Source organism: Pituophis catenifer, unplaced genomic scaffold (assembly GCF_029215685.1).
Source record: "Pituophis catenifer annectens isolate HBS135680 unplaced genomic scaffold, rPitCat1.0.hap2 SCAF_1, whole genome shotgun sequence".
Classification (NCBI taxonomy): Eukaryota; Metazoa; Chordata; class Lepidosauria; order Squamata; family Colubridae; genus Pituophis; species Pituophis catenifer.
The window spans coordinates 322799666-322817269 of record NW_027256881.1 but is presented as its reverse complement, the minus strand read 5'-3'; the positions used below and the strand labels follow the sequence as shown (position 1 = coordinate 322817269).

At 40.5% G+C, this 17604-nt stretch overlaps 1 protein-coding gene across 2 annotated transcripts in view; it reads left to right on the top strand.

Annotated features, from left to right (window-relative positions):
- SLC35F4 (solute carrier family 35 member F4) overlaps positions 1-17604 on the top strand; it is a 157982-nt gene that overhangs the window by 129358 nt on the left and 11020 nt on the right. Inside the window, exons 2-4 of one of the 2 annotated variants that reach the window (XM_070931652.1) lie at positions 3440-3628; positions 10749-11043; positions 12345-12564. In XM_070931652.1, coding sequence (XP_070787753.1) covers positions 3440-3628; positions 10749-11043; positions 12345-12564 — 704 coding nt within the window. Of the gene's footprint in view, positions 1-3439; positions 3629-10745; positions 11044-12344; positions 12565-17604 lie in introns of both variants that reach the window. The other variant, XM_070931651.1, reaches the window with a different exon arrangement.

Sequence of the window (17604 nt, the reverse complement as noted above, 5' to 3'; positions counted from 1 at the left end):
CTGGAGGAAGAATGGAGAGGCATACACTGCAAGATGCTTGAAGTCCAGTGTGAAGTTTTCACAGTCTGTGTTGATTTGGGGAGCCATGTCATTTGCTGGTGTTGGTCCACTATGCTTCATTAAGTCTAGGGTCAATGCAACCATCTATCAGGAGATTTTGGAGCACTTCATGCTTCCTTCCGCAGACGAGCTTTATGGGGACTTCATTTTCCAGCAGGACTTGGCACCTGCCCACCCTGCCAAAAGTACCAAAACCTGGTTCAATGACTATGGGATTACTGTGCTTGATTGGCCAGCAAACTCGCCTGACCTGAACCCCATAGAGAATCTATGGGGCATTGCCAAGAGAAAGATGAGAGACATGAGACTGAACAATGCAGAAGAGCTGAAGGCCGCTATTGAAGCATCCTGGTCTTCCATAACACCTCAGCAGTGCCACAGGGTGATAGCATCCATACCATGCCACATTGAGGCAGTAATTGATGCAAAAGGGGCCCAAACCAAGTACCGAATACATATACATGCTTATACTTTTCAGAGGTCCGATATTGTTCTATATACAATCCTTGTTTTATTGATTTCATGTAATATTCTAATTTTCTGAGATTGTGAATATGGGGTTTTCATGAGCTGTAAGCCATAATCATCAAAATTATGACAAATCAAGGCTTGAACTATCTCGCTTTGCATGTAATGAGTCTGTCTCATATATTAGTTTCACCTTTTAAGTTGCATTACTGAAATAAATGAACTTTTGCATGATATTCTAATTTTTCGAGTTTCATCTGTACTTTACCTGGCAGGACTAGCTAAATCCCAGCAATATAATTGTAACATTTGCAAATGTCAAATATATGACTAATATATACTATTTACTACTGTGCTCTCTGTTGGTTCTATAATATCATGCCTTGGAACATGACAAACCTTTCTATAGAATGAGGCTTTCAATTTCAGTACAAAGTGATTCTGATGGTCGTATCCAAATGAACTAATCATTCATTTCAGCTACAGCCTCAAAACATATTTGTTAAATTGAGAAAATGTAAGCTACTTTTTTAAAATACGGAGACCTTTCAGGTTATCCTGTAACAATTCTCTAAGATATTCCATTTTTCAAGAGAAGAAAACAATCTGGTCATTTTCAGAGTGTAATCACAGAAGACTTCTATGAGACGTTTTACAACGTGGAACCGGGAAATGCTATCTTCAAGATTGCCATCATCAGGAAACTGAGATTTAGTCTTTAACTAAAGACTATTTAGTCTTAACACGGAATGCTGGCTCACAGTATTTCATTAATTTAATTGATGATCATGATGATGATCAAAGCCAGTGACATTTAAAAAAATTACCAATTGTTAGCACATTAAAGATGTTACAGCTGAAACCCTAACTTCTACCATGGAATCCCTGCTCCTAACCCTAAATGCAGGGGTGCTATTCAGCAGGTTCTGACAGGTTCTGGAGAACTGAAATTTTGAGTAGTTTGGAGAACTGGCAAATACCACCTCTGGCTGGCCCCAGAGTGGTGTGGGAATGGGGATTTTGGAATATCCTTCCCCCAGGAGTGGGGAGGGAATGGGGATTTTGCAGTATCCTTCCCTGGAGTGCGGTGGGAATGGGGATTTTGCAGTATCCTTCCCCTGCCACGCCCACCAAGCCACACTATGCCCACCAAGCCACGCCCACAGAACCGGTAGTAAAAAAATTTGAATTACACCACTGCCTAAATGTGTGTGCCTCCACAATTGCTCACATATTGCAAAAAAACATTCTGCATGTCTTGTGTTCCAAGGCTGATTCCTGCTAATATCTATGGAGATTCTCAATCATCCAGCCCATGGTTGTCCCAGACATGCTTTTTCAAGAGGCAACTGGACTTCCTTCCATTCCACACCATCCGGTCAGAGCTGAAAAAGCTTCTTGGATGAGAAGCAAAACATCTTCAAAGAAAAACAAGAAAGTCCAGTTGCGACTTGAAAAAACACTTTTGGGATTCCTGATACTGGTAGTTCTCAACTTACAACAGTTCATTTAGGGACCATTCGCAAGTTACAACAGCACTGAAAAAAATGTCTTACGACCGTTTATCACATTTACGACTGTTGTAGCATCCCGATGGTCATGTGAGCAAACTTGGATGCTTGGCAGCTGGCTCATGTTTATGATGGTTACAGTGTCCCACAGTCATGTGATCACTTTTTGAGACCTGGCAAGCCAGGAATGAGGAAAGGAGGAAACCAGATTCATTTTACAAACGTGTTACCAAGTTAACAACTGCAAGTGATTCATTTAACAACGGTGGCGAGAAAGTTTATAAAATAAGGGAAATTTCACTTATTTTCACTTTCACTGTCTCACTTAGCAAGAGAAATTTTGGGCTCAATTGTGGTCGTAAGTACCTGACATTTTATTGGGAGGCTACTTATGAACTTGGAGTAACTGCAGCAGTGGTGAAATGTAAAATTTGTTACTACCGGTTCTGTGGGCGTGGCTTGGTGGGCGGTGGTAATATGACTGAGTGGGCGTGGCTGACTTTTTTTTTTAACTTTTAAAACCATTTTTTTCTACAAAAATGCTTTTAAAGCCTCTGACGATCCCAGCTGACTTGCCTGATCGGCAGAGGCTTTTTTTCCTTTTAAAAACATTTTTTCTATAATCTCTTTGGCCGAAGAGATTGTAGAAAAAATGCTTTTAAAAGCCTCTGATGATCCCAGCTGAGCCATGCGATCATCAGAGGCTTTTTTTACTTTTAAAAGCATTTTTTTGGCCAAAGAAGTTGTAGAAAAAATGCTTTTAAAAATAAAAAAAAGCCTCTGATGATTGCATGGCTCAGCTGGGCAATGGGGGGGGGGGGAACACGGATTTTTGCTACTGGTTCTCCGAACCACCCGCCTCCATCGCTACCGGATCAGGTGATCCGGTCTGAACCAGGAGCATTTCATCCCTGAACTGCAGCTATAAATATATCAGAGAAACCTCATCTGACCATCCCCTTGGAGTCTAAACTGCCCCAGTGGAAAGAAATCAAGTTGGTTAGGATGATATACTTCTTTACCAGCTGTGCATGGGCTACACTCTGTAACGCATGGACCGTCATGTATATAATAATTGCGTGCATTTGTGGGAATGCTCCTCTAATTTGTTCTTTTCTACAGAAACAAATAACACTATTGCATCTGAGAACCCTTTTCTAATTCTTCCATTAATTTTATCATTTAACTGCACTAATAGATAGGAGAAAAAAAATAATTTTTGGCTTTCCATTGCTACAAAATGCATTTTCTTTCATCCAGGCAACAAGCAGTATTATTTTCAGTTGCACCTATCTTTTAATGCTTCAGGATGTTTCGATAGAACAAAATGTGAGTCAGTTGCCCATCTTTTGCTTCTAGGAAGTTTACCCACCAAACTGATGCAAACTCTTTCTTCTCAGGTGCCTCCCGATCCTCTGTCATCCGATGCAAGCCGGGAGCCAACTGCCCCAGCACGCAGACTGGCCTCCGCAGGCAGCATTCCCCTTTATCCGCTGCTGAAGAATCTGCTGCTCCCATTCTAGAGCTGCAGAGTCGAAGTCCCTCTGGGTTTTGCCGGCACGGCAGAGGAGAGAGGAAGGACAGATCAGGTAGGCTTACAATAGACTTGAGTAAAAATGAAAATGAAATTTAATGGGGAGAAAAGCAAGGTTGTACATTTAAGCAAAAACAAAGCAACAACCAAAGGTTCAAGTACAGATTAGGTGAAACGTGGCTCAAAAACAGTAACTGTGAGAGGGACATTGGAGTCCTAGTAGACAATCACTTAAATATGAGCCAGCAGTGGGTGTCAGCAGCCAAATAAGCTAATACAAACGGTTGCATAAACAGAGGCATAGAATCAAAACCACGTGAAGTATTAGTACCGATTTATAAATCCTTAGTAAGACCACACCTGGAATACTGCATCCAGTTTTGGTCACTACATTACAAAAAAGAGTTTGAGACTTTGGAAAAAATAGAGAGAAGAGCAACTAAGACGATTAAAGGCCTGGAGACTAAAACATATGGAGAATGGTGGCAGGAATTGAGTATGGCTAGTCTAGAGAAAACAGGGACTAGAGCCATGATGGCGAACTTATGGCATGCGTGCTGGAAGTGGCATGCAGAGCCATCTCTCCAGGCATGCCAGCCATTGCCCATTGTTCTTCTGGGTTCCAGTGTGCCAGCCAGCTGGTTTTCGTGTATGCGGGAGTGCTGGAGACCAGAAGAGCAGCTCCCTGGCAGACATGTGCACGCCGGGTAGCTGAGCTTCCGGTTTCTGTCACGCATATGCGCACCGGCCAGCTGGTCTCCGTGCACGCATGCATGCCAGAAACCGGAAGACCAGGTGATTGGCACACATGCGTATACCGGAAACTGGAAGCTTAGTTTCCCGATGCGCGCATGCGTGCAGGGGAACTGCTCTTCTGGTTTCCGGTGCTCCAATGCATGCACACTGGGAAGCTGCTTTTCCAGTTTCCAGTGCTCCCCTGTGTGTGAAGACCAGCTGGCCGTCCAGCTGGTCTTTGGGGGTTCTGGCGTTCTGGCATGCACACGCACATGCACATGTTCCAGTTTTGGCACTTGGTGCCGAAAAGGTTTGCCATCACTGGTATAGGACTTCCTGCCTCAGCAGTGGGTTGGACTAGAAAACCTCCAAGGTAAGTTTATTCTATTCTATTCTATTCTATTCTATTCTATTCTATTCTATTCTATTCTATTCTATTCTATTCTATTCTATTCTATTCTATTCTATTCTATTCTACCCTACCCTACCCTACCCTACCCTACCCTACTTTACTCTATTCTTTACCTCCAGACTAACCTTAACTTGATCCTACCATCAAAACACTAATTTTATCTATCTTGGTCATGATGAGAAGAGGAAGAATAGGATGGAGGAAAAGGCTTTTCTTTGATCCTGATGAAAGATCAGTCTTAAATCACCAGGAATCTGTATGACAGAGAAAGAAAGTTTTTTTTTCCTCAAATACAGCTTTCCCCGTTGTTGACTTTGGCTTAAAAAACAAAATAATCAGAGAGAAAGCTGTAGAAATGTGATTTTTTCCCCCTTTGCCTTGTGACTCTCTTATCTCACGATTCCTCTTTTGCTAATCTCTGAATTTATTTTGGCTGGCTAAGAGCAGCCACCCAAAAAAAAAAAAAAAAAAGCAAATGTATTATTTTTTTCCCCTGTCTTTCAATTTATAGAAGTAAAAAATCTAATGAGGGTGATTTACAAAATGCTGCAATGAAAGTATTAAGATAAATACAGTTACATTATTATCCAAATGATATAGATTAAAATATCAATTTATTTCAATTATTAATATACCATGCAGATTGAAAACCTATTCAGTGGACAGTCAGAATTATCAGTGTAATTGTTGCAAGGTCTGGTTAAGAATATATTATTGTGAAATGGGCATTGTTATGAAGACATTGTAGAAAGATATTATTATTGTAATTTGGATATAATGTAGTAGCCATTGTGTTATCTGTCTATCTAGACCAGGAGTGTCAAACGCAATTTCATTGTGGGCTGCATCAGGGTTGTGTTTGACCTTGGGGCGGGTGGGGTTAGGGCCAGTAGTGGGATTCAATTTAGTTTGCTACCGGTTTGCTCGTGTGCGCGCACGCATGAGTGCGCATGTGCAATGCTTCTGTGCATGCGCAGAAGCATCCAGGCGAGTGGGTGGAGTCTCCCACCGCCGCCGCTACCAGTTTGCCCAATCCGGGGCGAACTGGTAGCAACCCACCACTGGTTAGGGCATGGCCATAATTGGAATGGCCAGCTCAACATTACTCGTGCTGGGGGCGTCTGTGATGGCCCAAGCACTCTGCCAGCAAAAACAGAGCTCAGGAGGGCTGCACATGGCTCCGTTTTCCCTGACAGAGGCACCATGGTCTGTGAGCCTTGAGTTTGACACCCCTGATCTAGATACTAGGATTTGAAAACGATTTGATGAAACATAATCAATTAATAATCAATGTTATTTATTGAACATCTGCCAGTGCTGGAATGCTTAGTAGGATAGTTGCATGTAGAAATGTCTAGAATAATACGCTGCTTCCTACAAATTGACAAAAAACATTGTTTTGTTTGTTTATTTAATTTATAAGCTGCCCAAAGCAACTCTTGAATGTGTTCCCCAGTTGCAAACTCTGCCCCTTCTATATGTGCATTTGTGTGATATCACATACAAAAGGGGCGGAGCTCTCTTTTTGTGGCCCGTCAGCGGCCTGTGCAGTTAGTAGCTGATTCCAACAGCGAGGAGGCTGGTGTGGTGCTGCGCCAGCAGCCTGTGCAGTTGGCACTCGAGTTGGACAATGAGGAGGCTGAAGAAGATGTGGTGCCAGAGGTGGGGATTCAGCCAGAGCCTTCAGAACCTCCAGAAGCTCCCATAAATGAAGAGGAAGAAGAGGAGGAGCCTCTTCTCGATGCATGAGGTGCAGAACTGCAAAAAGTCAGGAGTGACTCCTCAGGAGGAGGTCTCCTCGAGAGTAAGGCTTGGGGCTAATTGGCCACTCCCCTAGCCTATTTAAGGAAGGACGATGACTGATGCAATTTGCAGGAAACAGCTTCGTTCAAATTCCTTCATATCTAGATTCCAGAAAACGTTTGATTTGGCTCTTGTTTCTCTCTTATCAGTTTTCCTGCAAATTGCTTCTGGGCATTCTGCCAACCACAGTAAGATTATGGTTATCTGAAATACTGTGCCTCAGAACTGAGTTATTATTCTTTGAATTCTTGTCGGCTGTTAATGAAGTTAAATTAACAGCCCTTGTTCAGAAAAGACTGATTTATTGTACTTGTGTTTGAACAACTAAGCTCATTACTAGTCTTTAATTAGTAAATTAAGGTTTGTACGGGCTTTGTGTGTGCTGCATTCTTTGGGGTCCATAGCTGGGGCAGAACATCTCTCCACCTCCGGTTGCATCCTCTATCGTTTGGGGGGGGGAGGCAAATGATATTTTGCATTCAGATTTATATTTTGTAAAAAAAACCAGAAAAAAAACCAAGTTGCTTTCTTTTCCAGTAACAGAGGGTTGCATACTGACAATTACTGTTTTCTCTTATGGGCATTGAGGATCTCAGATAGATGGACAGTGGATTTCCACAACACTTCTACTAGATTGTTTTTCAGCAGACCTCCTTGGAGCTGAACCCTGGATCTTCTGCATACAAAGTTTGCACCATCGACTTTCCAAGGTGCAACAGTGCACTCTCTGTACAGGTTCTATTGCACAGTTGATTTGTATGTGTAGTTGTAATAGAAGTAGGAGCAGCATGCAGGAACCAGCCCCAAACATAAAGCTTGGGGAATAAATTGAATTTATGTTTACTGACAAAGAAATAAAGGGAGACTAGTATAGATCTATTTCAGGGTATTTAGCTCTCATCAGCTAGCCATACCCTTCTGGGATTTGGACCTGGGCTACTTGCATATTAGGTAGATATATTAACCTCTAAGCCATGGGCTCTCCTCGCTTTGCGGCTATACCAGGGGAGAGATTAAGTGTTTTTTCTGGTGAGACAGGTCTATCAGAGCAATCTGGTCTACCCAATTATGGGACGGATCATACTGCTTCCACTTTCGCCTTTCAGCCCCAATCCAGGAGCCTTCGCAGGCAGTTGCTTTTGTGACAAACTATTTTTGTGTTCAATTTTTGTTTACCGACAAAGAAATAAAGGGAGACTAGTATAGATCTATTTCAAGCTGTTTAGAGGTTAAGGGTATGGCTAGCTGATGAGAGCTAAAAAGCTTGAAATAGATCTATACTAGTCTCCCTTTATTTCTTTGTTGGTAAACATTGATTCAACACAACATAGTTTGTCGCAAAAGCGACTGCCTGTGAAGGCCCCTGGATTAGGGCTGAAAGGCAAAAATGGAAGCAGTATGCTCCGTCCCATAATTGGATAGACCAGGTTGTCCTGATAGATCGGTCTCACCGGAAAAAACATTCATGTTTTGAAATGTTCCTTTGTAAACTAATTATTGCAACCAATCCTAATCCAATTCTTAACAATTGGAGAAAACTAAATCGTTTCTCATTCTTTTAGTAAGTCAGCCAGTCAAGTAGCTGTTTAGGACCTTTTTGTGCATGCACAGAACCATAAATTCATTAGACTGGAGTGAAGAAGTTGATGATCAAGATAACAAAACAAATCCAATTAGTCAAGGATGATAGGGAAAAAGAAAAGCAATACTCTAAAAATAGAGAGATCATAAAGACCTTAATAAGTTTTCAGCCTAAAGGAAGTCAAGACAGCTGGGAAATGGAATTATGTTTCCCATATTTGGGATAGCTCAGAACTAGACAAGGAGGAGGGTCCCCATGAAAATAGTCAATATTTTAATTTAGAAAATTTAATGTCTGATAAATTAATCCTTTGCTTTGTGGAATGATCAGAAAGCAAACAATTTGCCGTGAGCTATGAGAAGAAAATGAATCTAAATTTCAGTGTTTGCTGGCACCAAAGTTTTTTCTGATGGAAGAAATCTTTCCCTTTCTCTATGTACCAGTTGATTATTTATTTATTAAATGTATATGGCTGCCCATCGCATAAGCATGACTCTGGGCAGCCGAGAGGACAAAAACAGAATTAAAAACACAAGTAACATAAAAATAGCAGCCAGGAACACTCTCAACATGTCACATTTAATATAGCCAAGAAACGGGCTCACCACAATAACAGAGCCCTAAGCTTATGACAAAGCCAAGTTTTTAATGAGTTGGAGAAGGCCAGTAGTGTTGGGGGAACTCTGATCTCAGAGAGGATGATGTACCAAAGGGCAGGTGCCAGGGCAGAAAAGGCCCTCCTCCTGGGTCCTGCCAATGTCATTCTCTTGCAGATGGGACACAGAGAATGCTTCTCCTGCTGGATCTAATGGGATTGCTATTCTACTGTTTATACAAGGTTTACAGATACAAAATTCCTTTGTAGTTAAATTGTTCCTAATTAATTTATTTGTAGCAATCTCTAATACTTCTGGCTTTCAGTAAGAATTTATTAGTTGTATATCATCATGGTTGGACAAAACAATTTACCTAGAAAGGTTGCCACAGTAGTAGTAATAATTGTATAGGTGATTTCCAGGAGCTCTAAGCCCTGTTCAGATGATACCTTTGCAGGTAGATCTCAATATGCAACAAATGTTGAGCAGCTCCTCCACTTTATAAATTATACTGGTCATTAAAGGGCTGGTTTCCATGGCTACAGCTGATTATCTGGGAAAAGGGCTTTACATCAAAGTGGAAAGTTCTAACTCAGTGGAAAGATCTGACTCTAACTCATAATGGAAAGATCTATCTCATAGCGGAAAGATCTAACTCCTATCAGTTGTCCCATATATTCCCCCTCTAGCATCCCTCCCCAGCCATTTGGTCTCTTTAGCCATATACATTCTTCTGAGGTGGCATCACCTGATGTTGGTGGATAATATTTCTTGTCCAGGAAAATGCTACCCATTCATAATTCTCTACATTGAGAATCTCTTTAGAGCAGCAGATACTGGATAGCCAACTGGGAGGCCAACCATCCAAGAGAAATGGCTGCTTTGGGCAGTGGTTGCAAGATCAACCAATGGGACCTTGACCCACTTTGCTTCTCCTCCTGCACTCTCCATCAAAAGCATCTGCTTTGTTGTACTTCATGATAGGGTCAGATCTGATACTCCATCTATTGCAATAGAAAGTTCTATTTTACTAATTCTGTTAATTTGCTCAGTTGATATCCTCTGCACATTTTTTTTAGCTACCGGTAAGTATATAAAATAGACATCCCCAGCCTGGCATCCTCTAGAAATATTGGAATTGCAACTTTTAGCATTCACAGCTAGCATGACCACTTCCAACCCATCTGAAGCTGAGACTGTCCTACTATACCTTCTTAAAATCGGAATAACCTCAGCAGCTACTGACCTTTCTCCTTGGTTTACTATTCCCTTCTTTGCTTCTACTTGTCATGCAGTATCCTTTTTGCAATTGTAAGGAAGAGGATGATATTATTGAAAAGGCAACCCAATGTGAGGTGCTGAGTATGGCAAGTTTATCCACCTTGGAAGAATGGAAGGCTGAGTCAAGCTTGAGCTGGTTAGAGTTGAACTGCTGGCAGTTGGCAGAATTAGCCTGCAATAGTGCATTCTAACCACTGTGCCGCTAATATATATCTTAATCAGGAAAGATGGACATCAGCATAGGGTGTTTTATTTAAGGGCCCACTAAATATAAGAATTGACTTCATAGATGGGAGCAGAGAAATAGTTGCTGCAAACTGTGATGTCAAAAAGATGCATTCAAGGTATGTAGTTCTCCCTCTCCACCCCAAGAAAGATTTATATCAGTTCTGTCCCTCTTTTGTGAAAGTGCATAATATAGAAAACTTGTATGAAGATTGCTCAGATACTAGTGATATGAAAATCCCATAACTGATGCTCTTCTAGTCTACCAACATTTACAAGATCACCTAATTCCTTCTCTTCTTGAAATCTTCTTGGCCAGCATTTCCCATCTTGGCATCTTTCAGTTGTGCTAAAACAAAAGCTCCCCAAACTCATACAAACAGAAGCCATTGTTTTTGGCAACACGAACAATGCATTTTGTCTGGATGTTAACAGTACTTTGAAATGTCATGGTTTCTTGTGATTCCTCCTTTTTCATTAACCAGGACAATGCACTGTTATTCATTTCTTTAATTATCTTCATTGCCTCTGTTTGTAGGAGAAGAAGGGACACAAACGCAAGCTGAAAACAGCAGCCAGGACAGCCACCCACAGACCCGTTGTGAGTCTTGTACATCTACATTTCTCAAGATCCTCTGGGGATTTCTAATTATTTTGTCAGTCTCATCTTCTTGCATTGGAACAACACAGATTGTCAAAATCACATACAAGAACTTTGATTATCCATTTTTCATGACTTGGTTTTCTACGAATTGGAATATTATGTTTTTTCCCGTTTATTATTCTGGACATCTTGCAACTGCCCAGGAAAAGCAGTCTCCAATCAAAAAATTCAGGTAGGTTTCTAGTAGTCTTTCCTATTTGGTTAGACTTCAGTCTTGTCACTTAAAAGACTTTGACATCTTTTCTTCATTCAAGGGGGAAAAAAAGCGATTGGGGAAAAGTTTTATAGCCATGTCAACTTGTTCAAAGAACAGTTCTTCAAAAAGTGTTCTCATTTTTTCTTTCTTGTACATATCTAATAAATTTTCCTTTTTATTTTATTTTTTTTTAGAATGTATTTAAGAACCCCAATATATGGCTGACTGAGAGAATTTTCCAGAACTCTTCATGAAATAAAATGTTACAAAAAATGGAATAGGAATCCAAAAGAAAGTCCAACATTTAGATGTTTAGATGTTTTATATTATTTGATGAACACAATTATTATTACTTTTTTTGAAAAAAAAATGTTCGTATGTACATTAGAGACTATGTTAGTTGCCACTTTATGCTTGCTTATGCTTTGCTGCTATGCGGTGAGAGCCTGTCATGAACTGTGGAGGTGGGGGAAATGAAGGGGGGAAATGAAAGTAAGTGCTGTATCTCCTTGAGATGCTGCCTCAAGGTGACCCAGCTGGAAGAAGGAGAGAGCCACATACCAAAATGCGCATGGGCTGACCATTATGAAAACTTCTTGCTTGAACCTGATTGGTTACATTGGGGTGGTCAACGAGAGATAGTTAAGGGAGGGAAAAGTAGAACTTTTGGCATGTAATTCACAGTTCTGGCTTTCCAATACTGCAATACACTTGATCTCTAATAAACTATATCTTTCTCAACAAGTGGAGCCAAGGATCATTTCTATTTAGAGGTTTAAGTTCTAGCAGGTCTGACAGACTGCAAGTTTTAGCCTTTTTCTTATTCGGGCATCTGGAAACCAAAACTCTGAAGGAAGAGCGGAATCATTGTTCAGTTATGAAATAACACTTGCATGCATAACCTCTCTAGTCCAGAGACTGGTGTTCTTGTATAAAAATAGCAGATGACAGAGAGATTATTCTTCATCAGGTACTTTGAAGGATTGTAGCTACTTAATGCTACTTAGTAGTGCTGAATTTGATTTTTTACAACTAATAATAAATTCCATGAAATATTTTTAACTAGGATTAAGTAGGGAATCAGCTAAGAATCTACCTGCCATTGTATTAAAACATGTGAGCATATCATCATGATTTAAAATAATTGGTCAGCCATTCTGAAGCATGGCTGAAGAACAAGATAAAAAAACGTAAAATTATGCTGCTGTGAAATGGCAAAATTGGGAGGAGATTTGTACCCCCTAAATGAGGAATCTTTTTTATTTTTATTTTTCTAGGGAATGTAGTCGGATCTTTGGCGAAGATGGTCTGACGCTGAAACTCTTTCTTAAAAGAACCGCTCCCTTTTCTATTTTGTGGACTTTGACTAACTACCTATACCTGCTGGCTCTGAAGAAGCTGACTGCCACGGACGTCTCGGCCTTGTTCTGTTGTAACAAAGCCTTTGTCTTCCTGCTCTCGTGGATTGTCCTGAAAGACAGGTTCATGGGTGTCAGGGTAATGGCCTAGACAGCTTTTGTTAATGATGGTTTCCATTGCCCATACTTTGAAATTCTAAGACAACTGTTATGCTCCAAAAAACGCATGTCGGGTTTATCCATTTTTTGGTTACCGTATTTTTCAGAGTATACGATGCTCTGGACTATAAGATGCACCTATCTTTTTTGGGGAGGAAAACAAGGAAAAAAAACCCTGCCCCTGCCTCCCAGCAATTTGCCTCCTTGCAGCAAATAGCAAACAGCCTGCTTTAGTTTCATTTTCAGCACAGCCTGATTAGCACAAGAAAAAAAAAAATCAGCCTCTCAGCAATTTGTCTCCTTGCAGCAAACAACACGGCAATAGGCAATGGCAATCCCTGCAGCCTGAAACAGCTGAGGGTCGGGAGGCCAGTCCAACTGACAATCAACTGCTTGTGCTAATCAGGCTGTGCTGAAAATGAAACAGGCTGTTTTCTGTTTGCTGCAAGGAGGTAAATTGCTGGGAGGCAGAGGCCAAAGGGTGGGGGCCAGTGGGTGGGTGGGGCTACATCCAGTGTATAAGACACACCTAAATTTTCATCCTCTTTTGGGGAGGGAAGTGCGTCTTATCCTCTGAAAAATACGGTAAGTGTCCAGTGAGTACTATAAATGGGAGGGGATTACTGGATTAGCAGAAATGGTTCCGGGCAATGAAGAATTTGGAAGTGGCTACAAGATTCTCTTGTGTTCGTGTCCAGTAGACTGTCATTATGAGGTTACCTTTTCATATGACTGTTTCTCAGTTTTCTGTTCTCTTGAATGCTGCCCTCAGATGGTGATAGTGAAATACAGCCATAAGCAATTAATCCATTAAGAATTAATGCATAATTCCATACAGTGTCTTGTTTTGGAATGCATGCAGGAGACATTATTATAGAAGACTTATGGTGAAACATTAAGACTCGTATAATCTCATATTCTTATTCTTTGCCAATATAATAGGAGGATGTAGAATAACGGTGCTTAATTTTTTTGTTTTTGTTTTTAATTAAGCTCCAAATTTAAAAACTACTTTTCAGCTTGCATTCCCAAACATAGCATTTTACTTTTCCCGTAAGAGCAGCAATCCCATTCACTTATCTGAAACAAAGAAAAGAGTGGATTTGCAATACTGTTCTGGTGGGAAATAGATTAGTTCTTTGCTTCTAATCTCAGAGACAAGGCAAGCTTTGCCCTCTTTCATCTGCATCCCAGATGTCAGTCTGTTTACTTATATTTCATAGAATTGAATGAAAGTGATCAAGAATGGCAGCTTATTCTTTTCTTTGTTTGCAAACTCCATCCTGGTTCCTACTACCGTGCGACGGAATTTAGGCAGCTGGCTTTACCACAATCTGGAGAAATAGTTGGAATTTCAACTAGATTACATTTTTAAAAGATTTTTTAAAAATAAATAATTAAAGGTGATGAATATACCTAATATTCCTTTCTCCTCTTGTTTTCCCCACCGTACCAACCCTATGAGGTTGGTTATGTTGAGAATGACTGGCCCAAAGTCACCCAGCTGGCTTTCATTCCTAAGGCTGAACTAGAACTCGTAGTCTCCTGGTTTCTAGCCTGGTACTTTAACCACTAGGTCGAACGGACTCTTTCGAAGTGGCTTTGTATCTTTAACTGGCAAACAAGAGCATTATAATGCTCTTTATAAATCATAATTTATAAATTATGATAACTGGCTCTCTAGGTCACTATATTAAGAATGTCAGGATGGGTGAGAGGGAAAGATTCTTATCCACTAAATTCACTTGAAGGAAAAGCACTTTCCCTCTGCAAAATCTCTTCAGCTGAATTATCCAGCAGAAATTAAAATAAAGGTGCATTTTAAAGAAGACTTGGCTGAAAGGGCTTAGAGGAAATTAATCTTGGTGAGTGGAATGTTTAACAAAGATGATTAGGGAACTGGAGGCTAAAACATATGAAAAACGGTTGCAGGAATTGGGCATGTCTAGTTTAATGTCACCCCTAGGACTAAGGGTGACATCATAGCAGTATTCCAATATCTAAGGGGTTGCCACAAAGAAGAGGAGGTCAACCTATTCTCCAAAGCACCTGAAGGCAGGAGAAGAAGCAATGAAACTTATCAAGGAGAGATGCAACCTAGAATTAAGGAGAAATGTCCTGACGGTTAGAACAATTAATCAGTGGAACAACTTGCCTCCAGAAGTTTGTGGGTGCTCCAACACTGGAGTTTTTTAAAAGAGATTGGACAACCATTTGTCTGAAATGGTATAATATCTCCAGCTTGAGCAGAGGGTTAGACTAGAAGACCTCCAAGGTCCCTTCCAACTCGGTTATTTTGTTATCGGCATATATGGTACCTTCTAAAATAAACATAAATAAATGAAGTAACACCAGCAAGCCAAGTCAAGGAATTACATTATTATAAATGCTTACTGATATCAGGAAGACATTGGAAGGAGGGGCTCATATTTCGTTGAGAAAAGACTGGCCTTTAAATATGCCAAATAAAATTACAGCTGCAGACCTATAAGAGGGTCATGTTCTTGCTTTCCCAAGCATAGCGTGAAAATAAAATGCCCACTTTTGGAGAGTCCTATCCAATATTCTCTTTAAGCATCATAATATATGATTAAAAGTCAGCAGTTAATCACTTTTGATTGATCTCAAAAGCTAAGGCAGGTTGGCCCTGGTTATTACCTGGGAATTCCAGGTCTATTTTCTAGACTGGGAAATCAGTTGGAAATCACTTTGGTAACACTGCATGGATGCAGTGATCAGGAGTTGAGTTCATGTTGAGGGCATCTTTACTTTTCAGTGTCTGAATACAAAGCTGCTGTTGCCAATTGTATTAATCTTGTCTGCATGGACCATCATTTTAGTTCCATTTTTGCTAGACTTATTTCAGCAATTGAATCATATTGAATAATAATATCCAGTGAGATGGGGAATAAATTCTAACAATCTCCAAATCAGTGCCAAAGCAAATCTTTAATTGAAGCTATTGATTAAAACAAAATAGGATGCATCCTCCAAATATTTGTTGTGCGTGTTGATATCAGTAGAATTTGTTTGTTATTGGGCTGTTACATAATTTTCTAGAAATGCATTTATTATTTGGAGGCAGAATCTGATCAAATTGATGGAAAGCCTTTTGCATTGATGGGCATTCTCAGTTAAAGACTAAGAATCTGATCTTGATAAATTTAGTATTTAATCAATGGATCCCCAGGGCTAACTGGATTTTACCATTTTATCTGGATACCCCAGGGCTAAGCTAAGATTTTTCATATGCAAAGCAAAAGCTCTGAGCTATGAACTTCCTGCCAGGCTGAGTCACTTAAAAATTAACTATTCACTTTCTCAGACTTCTCCCATCTCAAAGCTCCTGGTTAATGATTTGAGCACATAGTAGTCTCAAATAGATCCATACAGTATAGTACTGGTGATCTCTCCTGGACATTGTTCAAAACTGTAATTACAATCATTATTATTTTATTAATCATTAATAAGGGAGGCAGTTTGGTTTAGTGGATATAGCACCAGGCTAAAAAGCCAGAGACAAGTCCTACTTTAGCCATCACTCTCTGTCAGCCCAACTCACTTCACAGTGTGGTTGTTGTTATGGGGAAAATAGGAGGAGGAAGGTGTATTGGATAGGTTTGCCGCCTTCAGTTGTTTGTGAAAATAATAATGGTGGGATATAAATAAATGAATAAATAAATAAATGTATACCTATGTTACTTCCATTAATAGATTTCTGGGCAATTAGGGACAGACAAGAGAGTTTGGTATAGTGGTTAAGGCTACAGTTTGTAGCTACTGGACTACAAACCTCACCTTATGCATGAACCCAGCTGGAAGGGGTCAGATACTTTCTCTCAGTCCTAGCAAGGGGGCAATGGCAAACCACTTCCGAAAAATCTTGCCAAGAAAACTGCAGAGACTAGAACAGACAGTCGACAGAAGTCAGCAATTACTCAGGCACGCATATAAAAAAAGGGGAGGTGCTTAGGGATGTATGTGCAAAATATCAATTAAATCAGGGGTCTCCAACCTTGGCAACTCTAAGACTTGTGGACTTCAACTCCCAGAGTTCCTCAGCCAGCAAAGCTGGCACATTTTCAAAATCAGAAAGTTGCCCCCAACTTCCCCACATGTAAAAGCAACTGAAGAGGCAATTTTCTATATGAAGACAACCCTTGCCTCAGCTACCATTTTGGATAGCCCACATCACAATGAATTACAAACCTAGGGCAGTGCTTGCCATTTTCAGGAAAGTGCCTGCAAGATGTACTCAAAGGACTTTCCAAAATAAACCTGCCAAACTGTTGGATGGATTTCCATCCGGAAACTAGCTAGGTAGGGAATTATAAACTAGCATCGAGACCAAAGTTCCTACACAAGAACTTGTAACTTGACATTGATAGTAACATGTTTTGCATTCCTCAGAGTTGAAGCATTTGTAGGGCACAAAAATGCTTCAAGGTTCATGGAACGTGATTTACCAGGATGGTGACAGTAGCAGCAAGGATTTTTTAAATTGAAAACAACAGCTTAAATTTGTTGGGCTCCACTCAGGGGTGAAATGCTCCCGGCTCGGACCGGATCACCCGATCCGGTAGCGATGGCGGCAGGTGGTTCGGAGAACCGGTAGCAAAAATCCCTGCACACACAACCCCATGCCCAGCTGAGCAGCGCGATCATCAGAGGCTGTTTTTTTTACTTTTAAAAGCATTTTTTCTACAACCTCTTCAGCTGAAAAAATGCTTTTAAAAGTTAAAAAAAAAGCCTCTGATGATCACGCGGCTCAGCAGGGATCATCAGAGGCTTTTAAAAGCATTTTTTAAACAACCTCTTTGGCTGAAGAGGTTATAGGAAAAAAATGCCATAAAAGCCTCTGGCGATCCCAGCTGAGTTGCCTGATCTTCAGAGGCTTCTAAAAGCATTTTTTTCTGCAACCTCTTCAGCCGAAGAGGTTGTAGAAAAAATGCTTTTAAAAGTTAAAAAAAAAAAAGTTGGCCACGCCCACCCAATCACATTACCCCCCCAAGCCACGCCC